Source organism: Phyllostomus hastatus, unplaced genomic scaffold, assembly GCF_019186645.2.
Source record: "Phyllostomus hastatus isolate PE091 unplaced genomic scaffold, TTU_PhHast_1.1 phas_scaffold_317, whole genome shotgun sequence".
Taxonomy (NCBI): domain Eukaryota; kingdom Metazoa; phylum Chordata; class Mammalia; order Chiroptera; family Phyllostomidae; genus Phyllostomus; species Phyllostomus hastatus.
The window spans coordinates 1,975,492-1,991,090 of NW_025334023.1; the positions used below are offsets into that span (position 1 = coordinate 1,975,492).

The 15,599-nt window shown below is 39.1% G+C and overlaps 1 protein-coding gene across 3 annotated transcripts in view; it reads right to left on the reverse strand.

The window, feature by feature from the left end:
- FCHSD2 (FCH and double SH3 domains 2) overlaps nucleotides 1-15,599 on the reverse strand; it is a 227,049-nt gene that overhangs the window by 51,873 nt on the left and 159,577 nt on the right. For all 3 annotated transcript variants that reach the window (XM_045818082.1, XM_045818081.1, XM_045818083.1), the window contains one exon: nucleotides 4,158-4,280. In XM_045818082.1, the coding sequence (XP_045674038.1) occupies nucleotides 4,158-4,280 (123 nt within the window). The remainder of the gene's footprint in view (nucleotides 1-4,157; nucleotides 4,281-15,599) is intronic.

Here is a 15,599-nt window from a genome sequence, read left to right on the forward strand (position 1 = left end):
TACAGCACTGAGAATACAGTCAGTATATTGTAATAACTGTGTATGGTGCCAGGTGGGTACTAGAATTACAGGGGGAACACTTTGTAAAGTATGATCGTCTAACACCAATGCTGTACCCCTGGAACTAACACAAAATAATATTGAATGTAAAGTGTAATTTAAAAATCAAATTAAAAAAGACAAAACAAAGAGGTCTTACATATCACAGAATGCAGTTAAAGTTGAAAGAGAAATTTTTTTAGCTTTAAGTGGATTGATCTGAAAACAAGGCTGAAAATATAGGAACTAATAGAAAAATAATCCCGAAAGAGTAAGATCATCCATAAACCCTAATAAAGTAGAAAGACATAATAAATATAGAGGAAGAAATTAAGGAAACAGAAAATAACATTGAGAAGTAGAACAAACGCTGGCTCTTGAAAAAGATTAATAAAATAGACTGTTGAAGATGGAGGAGTAGGTAAACACACCTCGCCTCCTCACACAACTACAGAGAAAATTACTTCTGGACCACAAAACAAATACCACCCAGAACCATCAGAAAATCGAGCTGTATGGAGTCTGACAACCAAGGAGTTCAAGGAGCCACATTCATCTAGACTGGTAGGAGGGGCAGAGATGCAGAGAGAGGTGAAGAGGTGCAAAGCTATGGGAGTGGCATGGAGATGCGGCTCAATGGGCAGTCCCACATTCACAGGTAGTGGATAAAAATTTGGGAGGGATGACTTGGGAGTGAGGGATCCCAGCCTCATACCAGACCACCCAGCAGCCCAGGGTGCCAGTGCGAGGAAGATAAATGCCCATGACTTCTGGCTGCAAAAACCAGTGGGGTCAGGGTGGCAGAAGAAACGACCAGATTATCAGGAGACTCGTCTTAAAGGGCCAGCACAAGGACACTTGCAGACCCACCTCCTCAGGGATTCAGCTGGAAGGGCATTAAGTGGCATTCAGGAGAAAGTGAGGAAACTGGAAACAGGATGAGTGCTGGGAGACAGCTTCCTCTCAGGCAAACCTCCAGAATCCAGGCAGTGGCACTGTCCCGTCTCTGAGCCCTACCCCCCACACAGAGTCACAAAGCAGTGAAACAAGTTGCCTCACCCTGGTGGTGACCTAATGCTCTGCCCCACGCAATTTATAGGTCCACTCTTCTACAACAGACCACACTACTAAGGCAGGGAGTCAAAGCAGCTACCTAATACACAGAAACAAACACAGGGAGGCTGCTAAATTGAAGAGACAAAAAATATGACCCAAATGAAAGAACAAAACAAAACTCAAGAAAAAGAATTAAATGAAATGAGATAACCAGCCTATCAGATGCAGAGTTCAAAACACTGGTTATCAGAATACTCAAATAACTCACTAAGTATGGCAACAATATAAAAAAGACCCAGGCAGAAATGAAGGTTATATTAAGTAAAATAAAGAAAAATCTATAGGTAACCAACAGTGGAGGGGATGAAATTGAATATCAAATCAATGATTTGGAAAATAAGGTAGAAAAAAGAATTCAAAAAAATGAGGAAAGATTAAGAAGCCTCTGGAACATCTCTAAATGTGCCAATATCTGAATCATAGGGGTGCCAGAAGCAGAAGAGGAAGAGCAAGAAGTTGAAAATTTATTTGAAAAAATAATGAAAGAAAACTTTCCTAATTTGGCAAAGGAAATAGACATAAAAGTAAGTCCAGGAAGCATGGAGAGTCCCAAACAAGTTGGACCCAAAACCGACCACAGCAAGACACATCATCATTAAAATGCCAAAGGTTAAAGATAAAGAGAGAATTTTAAAAGCAGCAAGAGAAAAGCAGAGAGTTGCCTACGAAGGAGTTCCCATAAGACTGTCAGCTGATTTCTCAAAATAAATGTTGCAGGCAAGAAGGGACTGGCAGGAAGTCTTCAAAGTGATGAAAAGCAAGGGCCTACAACCAAAATTACTCTATCCAGCAAAACCGTCATTTAGAACCGAAGGGCAGATAAAGTGCTTCCCAGACAAGGTAAAGGTAAAGGAGTTCATCATTACCAAGCCGTTATTATATGAAATATCAAAGGGACTTATTTAAGAAAAACAAGATCAAACTACGCACATTAAAATAGCAACAAATCCACAACTATCAACAACTGAATGTAAAAAACAAGCCAAGCAAACAAGCAGAACAGTTGGAACAGAATCATAGAAATGGAGATCACTTGGAGGGCTATCAACTGGGAGGGGGACAGGGGAGAATGGGGGAAAAGGTGCAGGGATTAGGAAGCACAAATTGGTAGGTACAGAACAGACAGGGGGATGTTAAGAACAGTATAGGAAATGCGAAGCCAAAGAACTTATATACATGACCCATGGACCTAACTAAGTGGGGGGGACTGCTGGAGAAAATGGGGTTACCAGGTAGAGGAGGGACAAAGGGGGAAAAATTGGGACAACTGTAATTGCATAATCAATAGAATATATTTAAAAAAATACACTGTTAACTCTGATCAAAATAAGAGAGAAAGTACGTATTAAAATAGTAAGGGAGATAATTATAGAAGCAAGCTAATTTATACACAAATTTATGCCATCAAACTTTATAAATGAAATGGACAATTGTCTAGCAAAGTGTAAGTTACCAAAATGTAGTAAAAAAGAAATAGAAAACCTGAATGGACCAATAAATACAAACAATTTGATCACTAGTCAAAATCAACTACTCCATAAAAAAGGAATAAAGCCAAGATGTTTTCACAGACTTTCCCCCTAATGTTCCCTTATGGAAAATTTCAAATATATACACATTAAAAGAAAAAGAATTATATTAAAGTACCCATATACCCTAGACTCTTCAATTAACATTTTTCTACATCAGCTCTCACATAACTATCTACCTATCCATCCATTCTTCCTTCTATACTTCAGTCCTTTTGTATCTTTTATTGGATCCTGCGGGAGGAAATACAGGAAAATAAAGTATGCATGACAGGATTTCAGAGCAATAGACTAGTGATCTTTGTATTTCCATATCAACTTAACATTTTAACTGTTTTTCTCAAAATAAAACTGAGGTTGTGGGACATGGAAAACACGAATAAACAGAATTCAGGAAGAAGGCCTGGGCCCCTTTCCTTTCCTGTCTGTGGACATTATCTTGTGAGGCGGATACCGATTCCTTTCCAAACAATTTCTTTATGGTATCAGCCAGGTCCCACTCTCCTGGCCAAAAAAGAGAATTGAACTAGCTTTTTAAAAATAGCTGCTATAAAATGAACATATTTTTACAAATGCATGTAATTCAGTTAGGAAATGTTTACTATGCCCTTGATTTATCAGAAAGAAAACATTTACTAATTACAAGAACAATTTATCTTCCAAAGGACAGGTTCTCTACTGCAAGAAATTTCAATCTGTGAAATCCTGAAGAAAAGCAATTTCACTGATTTTCTCTATATACAATACGACATGCCCCCCCAAATTGATGGATCATAATACTTTTGAATGAAAAGATTACTATCAAAGAATGACAACATTTAGAGGTAAGGTTAATGTTTCTAAAAGAGGATATCATAGTATTTATTCCTTTATTTATTTTTTTGTATTTGTTCCTTTATTGATTATAAATGCTATTTCCCCCTTAGTGTCCCTTTGTTATTCTCTGCACTGACCATGACCTTGTTTCACCATATGAACGAATGCATTCAAAATCTGAGTGGAAGGTAGAGCTCTTTAAACCATTCTTTTCAAAAGCAATGTACTTGGCGATGGACTGATGTCCCGAGCTAGCCCACATCATCACTTCCCCTCTCGCCCTTCATGTGAATTCTTCAATAACACAATATCCTTCAACTTTGTTAGAAGGCACACTGTTTCCAGGAAATCTGCCCTTTTGCAGGGGTGTTCTCGCTGCCTGAGGGCCGCAAGCAGTTCAGGATGGCTGTGAATGTGGCCCAGCACAAAATCGTAAATTTACTTAAAGCATTATGAGATTTCTTTGTGATTAGAATGTGTTTAATGTGTGGCCCAAAACAACTCTTCTTCCAGTGTGGCCCAGATGATGCCGAAAGGCTGGACACCCCTGCTTTAAAGCCTTCTTCTAATGTCATTGGTACTTTCATTAATTTGTATGTGAAACTATTGCAGACTCTACCATGGTTACCCTCACATGTCGCACTGAAGGTGACTTGCCTTGCTGGAGGTTTCCAATAGGAACTGGAACGTGTTTTGCACAGCCTGACACGTTTCCAGCTCCGTCCGGCTGAAGGCTACTAAATAGTCCTTCAGGTGATCGTACACATTTCCGTCAAGAGCCTGTAAAAGAGGAATACACACAAACAAAAAAATTACAATACAGCTTTGACACATAATGTCTACTGTGTACAAGGTAAGTTGATAGTAAATTCACAAAAGGTACAGATTATCATGTGAGCGTAAATATAAACAGTAAACGATCATTTGGGAAAATGTGGGTGCTCTCTGGCAGGTAGGAACTGCAGAAGGTAAAATCTGGTATCGGTAAAGCCGTGGGAAAAGGACAAACCTGGGGATACAAAGTGCTGGGGTCCTGACCTCTGCTTGTCAGCTATTAGCTGTGCCACCTTCTGTCGTCACTTGAGTGGGAACAGGTGTGGGAGTCAAACGAAACAATGGAGGCGAAAGGACCCAGGCACAGTGCCTGGAACAAGGTAGACTCTCAGTATACATTCGTCACGTCCATTTCTCCTTGTCCTTTACTGGTAGGATTATAAATTAGCATATTCTTACTATATAGTGGTCAGGGAAAAATACAATTGAAATAGTAAAAAGAAAAAAAAAGAAATGTGACTAAATTCCTGTTTTGGAAAAGAAACACCTGTGTAATGTCTATGAACAGTTTAAAACTGTTATTTGTTTAAGCATAGAAAAAGACTTTAAAACTGAAAAAAAAAAAAAAAAGGAACAGAAAACCACCAAGCATGTGAGAAATGATTAAGCTAGGATACATACAATGACTAAAATATATACAGCCACCAAAACAAAAATGTGGAACTGTATGGATGGAGAAGTATGTGTCCAATAATTTCAGGTTTGAAAAAAAGGAACAAATAGAATACATACATACTAGCAACAACTTTGGGAAAAACATATCAATAAACAAAAAAGGTTCTGGAGTCTTGCCAGTCAATGGAAGTTTTCTCAAACACTGAGGTAAAATTCACAAGCTGTAAAAGTCACCACTTAAACTATTTTAAGTAGTTGAATCCAGTGGTTTTTAGGAGCCACAGTGTTGTCCAACCATCACTGCCATCTCATTTCAAGAGATTTCATCACCCCCAAAAGAACTCCCATTCTTCCTTCCCCTGGCCTCTGGCAACCACTAATCTACTTTCTATTTCCACAGGTTTGCCTGTTCTGGACCTTTCACATAAATGGAATCATACAGTATGTGGACTTTTATGCCTGCATCTGTCACTTAGCATAATGTTTTCAAGGTGCATCAATATATTAGTAATTCTTTTTATGGCTGAGTAATACTCCATCGTATGGATACACCATATTTTATTTACTCATTCATTGGCTGGTGGACATTTGGGTTGTTTCCACTTTTTGGCTATTACGGGTAATGCTGCTGTGAACATTTGTGTACAAATTTCTGTTTGAACATCTGTTTCCAATTTTCTTGTGCATATGCCTGGTAGTGAAATTGCTGGGTCTCACAGTAATTCTAACTATTTCAGGAATTGCCAAACTGTTTTCTACCACGGTGGTAGCACTTTGGATCCCCACCCGCAGTGTATGCAAGTCCCAGATTCTCTACATCCTTATCAACACTTGTTATTTTGTTGTTAAAATTATTCGCGTCATCCTAGTGGCATCCCATGTGGTGTTAACTGCATTTCTCTAACAACTAATGACACTGAACATCTTTTCACGGACTTACTGGCCACTCGCATATCATTTTTGGAGAAATGTCAATTCAAGTCCTTTACTCATTTTTAAAAATTTTGTTGTTTGCTTGTTTTTGTCTTTTTACTATATATGAGAATTTTCCCACATAATGAACTATTCTTTCAAAGACTTTATTTATGTACTTTTAGAGCGAAGGAAAGGAAAGGAGAGAGGGAGAGAAACATCAATGTGAGAGAGATACATTGATCTGTGGCCTATCACACCCCCACAAAGGGGGACCTGGCCCACAACCCAGGCATGTGCCCTGACTGGGAATTGAACCTCCGACCCTTGGGCTTGCAGGCTGGTGCTCAATGCACTGAACCACACCAGCCAGAGCAGTCCTTTACTCATTTTTTAATTGGGTTGTTTGATATTTTGGTTGATGAATTGTACGAGTCCTTTACATATTTGAATACTATTTATGTATTTGGATACATGTATCTTATCAGATACATGATTTGCTAATATATTCTCCTATTTGGTGAGCCATCTTTTCACTTTCTCAATAGTATCCTTTAATATGCAAAAGTTTTTTAATTTTGATGAAGTCTATATCAGCTATTTAAATTTTGTTACTTGTGTCTTTGTGTCAGATCTAAGAATCCTGAATGGAAGTGTTATAGTAAAGAAATTCTTTATACATCTTGTGTTTGACAATTCCATTAAACGTTTACTATAAAATTCCTTTTTTTAAAATATACAAATTCTGGTCCCTGGTGGGGTAGCTCAGTTTGTTAAGAGCAACAAACCCATCTATCTATACACCAAGGTTGCAGGTTCAATCTCCAGTCAGAGCACACGCAAGAAATCAACCAATGAGTGCATAAATAAGTAGAACAACAAATTGACGTTTTTTCCCTCTCTCTAAAATCAATCAATAAAAAATGAAAAATTTACAAATTATGTTCCCAAAGCCCTGAGTAATAAAGCACATTCCGTAGTGCTTAAACCACTAGATGGCACCATCAAGCACTTTAAAAATACAGGCAGTGCAAATTCCTTAAGATTTCTTGTAGTTATGTAACATTCCCACCCTGGAGAGATTCCCGGTGCTAAGTCTGAATGAAAATTCTTGCCTTAGGACATGCTCCCCATAAATTTGCTTAAAAAGAAGCATATAACTCCTGTTATGAAACTTTTTCCTAGGAAATTCTCTTGGGAGATGGTCATAACCTTGTGTTTACAGGAAACCGCTATTTTATTTAAAGACAGCAAATGGCAATGTAGCCATCACCAGCTCCCATCTCTAGAGCTTCTGATTCAGTAGGTGGGGGTGTTGCCCGACAATCTGTATTTTCGGACACCTTGCTGCTAGTCCAGAGACCATAATTTGAAAGCCCCTGGACTAGACAGTCATTTTAGCTGATTAGGTGGAGTGTTTGTGCAGACCTGGATCCTGGTGACTCTGTACAGGGAAAGTGGCTGGAGACAGAGATGTCTACTATCCTGAGCAGGGAGGCAGATCATCCGCTGCTTTCAATGGAAAATCTCGCTCTGCCTTAGAACTGTGGTGGCAGCATGACACGGCATGGGAAAGGGCCTGAGTTCTGAAATAAGTTGGATGTGGGTTAGCATCTGAGAACTTCCACTTACTTCATCCTTTTGATGGCTTTCTTATTTGTAATCAGGTCAAGTGGGAAAACCACACTCTCCAGGACACTGTGAAGAGTAACTAAGGTAATGAAGCAGCAAGTTAGTCTTCTGTCTTGCCTTGCTTAAAAACCTTCACTGGATTGGCCAAATATCGATCACTGTTCAAGTTGGGTAACGAGTACACGGGGGTCATTATACAACTGTGTTTACTACAGTGTACGTTGGAAATTTCCATAAAAAAGAACACCTGAATATCAGATTAGGAAAAAAAGTGATGACACAAAATTTTTTTATTTCTCCTTTCCAGAGGACAAGCTTATTGATTTCAGACAGAGAGGGGAAGGGAGAAAAGGAGAGAAACATCGATATGAAAGAAAAAGATCTATTAGTTGCTTCTCATACATGCTTGGCCAGGAACCTCTTGTTCGCACCCTCAATGGGGAATGAACCCAACCCAGGCATGTGCCCTGACTGAGAATTGAACCTGCAATCTTCTGGTTTAAGGGACAATGTTCCAAGTCAGCCACACTGGCCAGGGCTCCACCACAAAAACATTTTTTTTTCAATAATTCCTTTATATTTGGAAAAGTCAAAATTCTTTATTTGGTATCTAAGGTCCTTAAAATCTAGTCTCAAACTGCCTCTCATTAGCACCATCTCTCATCACCGCCATCTGTACCATACTCTACATCCCAACCACATCGAGCCACTTTGGACAATGACACTCATTTTCATGTTTCCAGTTAAGTTACTTTTGACCTGGAATGTCATTCCTCTCCTTCTCTCCCACTCAAATAGTAATGATGATGGCTAACACAGGCAACTAACATTTACTAATGGCTTAGCACGTTCCAAATGCTTTACGAAGCTGCCTCATCCAGTTCCTCCACAGTGATTCCACAACGTTCTGTATAATGTATGGGTAGTACTGCAAGTCATGGATTGGGTCTTATTCAGGAACAGTGCCTGGCAGATAGCAGATGTTCAAAAATATTTACAGGATAAATGAACCCTTTATGCTAGAGCTAATATAGCAATAAATATGCCCTGAATTAGGTACCTCACAAGCGAGCTACACCTAATACACTTCAGTTAAGAGAAAATGTACCATTAGTCATCATGTACCAGCAAAGACTTCTCTTGGCTTCAGCAACTCAAGAAAGGCTTAATAAAACTTCACTTGGTGGGAGGTGGGCCAAGGGACTGGTAGCCTCTTCGACAGACAGATTAAAGTATTTCTTTTGTCCTATTCGACACCTAGAATTCCCTGAATCTTAATGATCATATTTTCAGGGTTGCAGTATTCATTAACCTGCACGTGTGACAATGTTTCTGGAAGGTAAGAATAAGAGAGCTGGAGGCCTTCTGGTCTACGTGGATTATTGCTAGTGTGCACAGAGCTAACGCAGGAAGTATGAAAATTAAGACACTGCTGGATCAAAGCACAGGAAGTGGATGATTACCCCATGATTGGCTCCAGCCCCCTCCCTCAAGTTAAATGCAATTGTTTGAATCAGTTGTGGTGCCTAGAGATGAAGTTCAAAGCAAGTCTGGGCGGTACTATCTCAACATGGTTTTGTGATTAGAAGGCAGATTGCATAAATATTTATAAGGACTTCTAAAAAGTCAATCATTAGAAAAGAAGTAGTCCCCCCAAATAGACTGAATGCTGGGAATCAAAGAAGAGAGCCTGAAGAATGCTTTTTTACAATCTCCTCCACAATATTATCATACAGGGAGGATTTATGGCTGCCGATCAAGTCCTTAGTATCTGTCTCATCTGGATTACTGCAGCATCTCCTGTGGTCCCTCCTGACAACCCATTTCCATACTGCAGCGAAGAGGATGTTTCCAAATTACATATCAAAATCATTTGCATATGTCTGATTTCCCCAACAGACTCAGTTCCTTGAGAGCAGGATGCACTTGCTTCTTCACCGTATCCCTAAGCTTTGCAGAGAACCCTGTGGTGAATGATTACTGACGTGAACTGCACAGAGAGCAGTGGGAGCTACAAAAGCAGGCCCTCAACTGTAAAAGGGGGAAGGCACTGAAGTGAATTAGAAAATCAGGCATCCATTTTACCTTAATTGGGTCAGCTTGACTCTGGCGAACAAATATGTAATTACTCAGACTGACTTAGATTTTTGTCCTCACCGATGTATTAAACTGCCTCCTAGACCGAAGCAGTCCCTTCTCCAACTGCCCTGTTAGTGCCTATACTTGGCTCAGCGTGTGATGCCACTGTCCCCTCACCTGCCCACATCAGACACTCGGAGCTAAAGGTTTACTTTCCCCTCTGCCTTTCCCCCGACATCCAGGTAATTACTGCATCTTGATTCCATTTCTTAAATATCGATCAAATCCAGCCCTTCCTCCTCATCTCCACAGCAACCACCCCCGCCCCCCCCCGCCACCCTGTCTCATTGGGATGACTGCAGCTGGCTCCGGTTTCCCTGCACCCAGCTGTCCCTCTTGCCAACCATTTCTATCCTGGGGCCCGGGAGAGGTTTCTCAATTGTGTATTTTACTTGACTGCTCAACAGTGTTCACTGGCTACCCACTGTATTTAAGATAAAGCATCAATAAATTAAAAATCTTCACTACTTCAGTCCTGACTTGGCTTTAACTCTTCGGCTTCTTCGCTGATGGTTCCCATTTTCCTCCCCATTCACTGTCTCTACACTGCACATCTGCTGGTTCTCCCAACATTACTTTGCCTCTGAGTTTTCCCGTAGGCTTTTCCTCTTTCCTGACTACTCTCCACTTTCTCCTTCTTAGTTTAGCTAACTCTTACCGTTAGGACTTCACTTAACTATTACCTACTCTGGACATCCCTCTGGTCTTCGGGCTGCACAACCCTTAGGCACAGCACACATGCCCGCACTGGTGATGCCTGCCTGTCTGTCTGTCTGTCTGTCTGTCTCTGCTTTCGGTTTGTCAGGTTCCACACAGGCAGGGGTCATGTCTGTCTGCTTACTGTTGTGTCATCTGTGCTGGGTGCAGGGTGTAACATACTGGCAGTGTTTCATAAACACCCGTCTGTCTAACAAATAGTATGTCAATCAGAATTCACGTTGTTAAAAAAAAAAAAAGTGAACAAGCTCACACGTGAGTCCCATGACTAAAAAGAAAGCCTACTCATGTTACGTCACACTGGTGAAGCTTTATACAAGCTCGAGAAGAAGCTACTCTCACAAAACTTTGTCTCATGCACTGCTTTTAAATATTTTTAGCAGTGGGTTCTTTTTATGTGGAATTCCAAGACAGAAAACATGTGTGACTTTGCACATTTTCTCTCTCCTCCCACCAGCAGCTCCTGCTCTCTTGGCCACAGGGATGGAGTGGAGGCCGCAGAGGTGGGCCAGGCAGAGCACTGTTACTGGACAGAGGTGGGCACGTTACCCAAATTAGGCCATCCCTGGGATGGCAGATGGAAGATGAGTCCAAAATGGACTATTCTTCCCACCAAATGACTATTCTTTCCAGCAAGTAGAGAAAACCTGCAGTTGGAGAGACTTAAACCAACTTACAAGGAAAAGCAGTGACAAGAAACTCGGCTGAGTGAAGCTGGGAAGGGGGGAAGGGGGACAGAGGAGAGGGTCAGGGAGTGTCTTTGGATTGGGCGGTTTCCAAGCAAGCAATACTTTGTACTTTCTGTGATTTGTTTACCTAAGCCAACAAAGTCCCATTTTGCTTGAGTCACTGTGAGTTAAATCTTTGTTATTCGCAATTAAGAGACTCCTTACTAAAGGTTTTGGATGATAACTGTAGCTATATGATAGAGCCCTACTATCTAAATTATTTCCTTTTGCTGCATTATAAGAAAAAACATTGACTCATATAGCTAATTAACTGTAATGACTAATAATCCAATAGCTTATTACCAGTTCTCAATGAAACAAATCTAAAAACTTAACGTAGACAACTTTGATTTCAAAGTTGAATCACATACACAACCCAAAAGCTGCATGTATTTCTTATAAATTTAAGGCAAAGTGAGAACTACTGAAAGCTCACAGTAAACGATAAGACTGTCACAGCTGTGCCAGTCTGACAACGACGTGCACGGTGAAGACGTACCGGAGCCCCGCCCGGCGTTTATAGGCGCGCAAAGCACAAGAGCGTTCTCTAAGTGTGCTTGTTTACACGATTTCAAGTGAGCTGGTATGCACAAACTTCAAGTCCTATAGAGATCTGTGTGAAGAGCTATATATTTCACAATCAGTGATTCACTAGAATTCACATATATGCTCAGAAATGTCAGGAGAAGCATTCTTTCAAGATTCACACAAATATGAGTTCATCTGGCTATATGAGCTCCTTGGTGGTCTCCACTGAGAAAAAATATGGTAGGTAACTCATCTAACTGTGCATTTAAAATATAGTCAAACTTTTTTATTATTATTATTTGATGCAAATGGTTAGGTGAAGAAGTCTGTGGTATCTAAACTGAGAAACCACGCAGCCTTTGACCAGCAATATGTGTCCATGGTCCAGCTGTGTTTCTGAAAAAAAAACAAACAAACAAAAAAAAAAAACTGCATACAAATGCCTGTAAGCAGCCTCATTCTTTTCAGTTACTGACACACCACACACTCCCTTCTATATTGTCTCTGTCCTCTTTTCTTGTTTATTTAATCAACTTGATCTCTAAAATCAGTTGAGTTTGGAACCCAAACTGAATAGTAAATATTCAAAATAGTGAAAATAAAGGGGAAAAGATACCTCAAAGACCAATTCAGAAACTTAGAATTCTAGGATGTTCCACTAACAAAACATTTATTTTACAGGAAAGTGTAAAATCCTTGGAACTTATCTGAAGAGGAAAATTATGATGTATTAGCAGTTAGGAGGAAGAAAATGTGTCATCTTTCTGAGCATTTGATGTCATTTCCCCTTAACAGAAAACTTTAAACAGTAGCTTCCTTATTTAGATCCTGGAAGGGCAGGGATTCTGCAGTCAAGTTATGCTGAAATCTCCTGAGTTTCCTCAATGCAGCCTAGAAGTGCAAACTCTTCTTTTTCTGAGAGCAATTGGCATTCCAAAACAGTCTGTGGTTAGTCAAGGATATAAATATGAAGATGATGATAAATCCAAACTATCTTAATCAAATGATGAAATTCCACCATCCTTCCTGGTTCGTGGAGAAAACAACTGCCTGCTAGCGTCTGTGTATCTCCCTGAGAAGCTCCCATGCTGTACTAAACCAGGGTGCAGAGAGAAAGTAGATTTTTACAAATTCCAAGGGATCAAAGCAAGTAAATATCTTAACATGGGGCCTAATTTGTTGATTGACACAAAGTAAAATTAAAACACATTGCCTAATTTTATAGTTGGTTGTTTTATTTTAAAAGGACTGAGTTATTTCAGGTTCTAAGAAAGAGGAGGCAAGAAAGTTTCTGACTGTGCGTTACAAAGCCAGGAAGGGCAAACACCACTGCTTTCCGGCACAGTCTGCACTGTCCTCGTGAGTTATTGACAAGCGTGCATCGTCTGGTTGTGAGTGTGTTAAATCACATCAGTATTTAGGTTGCAACCCCAAAGCACATGGTCCAAGACGAAGCCTTGAACCATCTACACTTGCATGCAAACACCAGTTCTACCACTTACTGGCAATTTCAGTCTGGGAAAACTCTGAACCTTCTTGATCTTTAAATTCCTGATCTGATCAAGTCAAAAGAGCATGGTACTTGTAAAAAGATGGTTACTGAAATAATAAAGCTAAACCACTTCTATGTTCTACTCAAGAATTTTATCTATTTTCCTTATAGAACCGAAAGAATACGGTACTTATAAAAAGACGGTTATTGGAATGATAAAGTTAAACCATTTCTATGTACTAAAGAATTTCCTGTTTTCCTTACAGTAAAGGACTTTGGTGACAGACTTGATTTTGAGCCTTGATTCTATTATGTGCTTAAGCAGTCTAACCTCTCTAAGCCTCAGTTTTCTCATCTCCAAAGTATGGAGATACTAATAGCATCTTCTCATGAAGTTTGTAAAATAGATATTTTCTAGTGTATCATTTTCATTGCCTTGTTGTTTCTTTTACTATATTTTTTTTGAGTTATTGAGCGGTGGTTGCCTGGGGATTACAATTAACATCTTAATTTAAAGCAGATTGGTTTGGATTAATGCAAACTTAATTTCAAACTTAATACAAAAACTATGTTCCTGCATAGCTCTATTCACTCCATGCTAAGTGATATTACTGTCATACAAATATACCTTTATACACTATAAGCCATCAACAACGTTTTATAATTACTGTTTTGCACATTATCTTTTTAAATCAGACTAATTTATTTATCTATTCCTTTCTCAGACTGGATAATCTCAATTGTCCAATCTTTAAATTCACAGATTCTTTCTTTTGTCAGTTCACTGATGAGCTCTTCTAGTGTATTTCTTATTTCTGTTTTTGTACTTTTCAACTCCAGAATTTCTATTTTGTTCCTTTTTTATAATTCCTACCTCTTTGTTGACATTCTCAATTTGGTGAGACATTGTTCTCATACTTTCCTTTAGTTCTTTGGACATGGTTTCCTTTAGCCCTTTGGTGTTTTAGATGACTTAAAATCTTTGTCTAGTAAGTCCAATGCGTGGGCTTCCTTGGGTCAGCTTTTACTATCTCCTTTTATTCATGTTGTATGGACTAAATTTTCCTGTTTATTTGCATGCCTAATTTTTTGTTAAGAACTGGACATTTAAATAATAAAATGTGGTGATTCTGGAAACCAGATTCCTTTCTTTCCCCAGGAATTGTTGCTGTTGCTGCTGTTTATTCAGTAACTACGTTTCATCTCTGTGTTTCAGGAAATTTTAGTTTTGTAAGGCGCTTCACAGACACCACAAATACTGCAGCATTTTAACAATCACTGATTTGACTACTTTTTAAATACACATGAATTTATTTAGTTCCTCAACCATTCATTATTTTCCATCTCACCCTATTGCTAAATATTAATTTTCATTTCTAACACATCTGTTAGAATTAACATAACTAATAAGCTCTAGTAAAGCTAAGTAAAATTACATGGTAAAGGTGACTGACTCGCCCAGGTGAACTTAAAGCAGCAGTACACTTCCAGAAATGCAGACTGGCTTGCACATACAGCCGTAGGAAACCTCTTTCCTTCCTGTCCCAGTCTCTGTAGCAGCAAACCTCTTTCGTTCCTCACATACACACTGTGCATGCAAAAATAATTAGAGCAGTTTTCCTTCAAGTGGATGAAAATGTAATTGCCTAGTCTTTGTGGTACCACCATAAATGCTCTGGGGTATTTAATTTTTTTTGTTTTTACTTTAACATATAATTTTAAAATCCTGTAATTTAACCCAGGATTATATGGACAATCACCTTTTATTGGAGCATACCATGGGATTTCTATGCCTATGCTTGTGTTTATAATCAATGTACCAACCAGTGTTACTCCAATGGTCCTAAGTTAATAAGGGCAGATCTTAAACTTAAATAATCTTACACTTAAAATGCAAATGACATAGCTGCAACATGTGGAGATCAAATGACACCAGTGAATGCTATACTAAAAGAGAACAGGGTGGTGAAAGAAAAGAATCACAGGTTTATGTTAATAGAGTCACTGAAAACTTTTACCAGGGTGTCCAACCTTTTGGTGTCTCTGGGCCACACAGGCAGAAGAAGATCTGTCTTGGGCCACACATTAAATACACTGCAACATGCTGTCACAAAAAAATCCCATACTGTTTTAAGTAAATTTACGATTTTGTGTTGGGCTGCATTCACAGCAATCCTGGGTGGCCCGTGGGCTGTGGGTTGGACACCCCTGCAGCAGTCTAGAGACCCATAATTCACACTGCAAGTAGCAGTTTAGGGCCAACCAATCATTATCAATTATCATATTTAATTCATTTTGTCAATTTGAATTGTATTGATTTTATAGATTTGTTTATATTTAAATGATAATTCTGTTTTGGTTGGATAAAACCTTTAAGGTTAAATTGTTACCTAGTCTTGCTTGTGCACATATAAATAACATTTTAATCAAAATAATCTAAGAGCCTATAGTAATTTTTGCCCATGAAAAAGAGGGTCCTCAAGGTAAAGTTTCATCACTGTC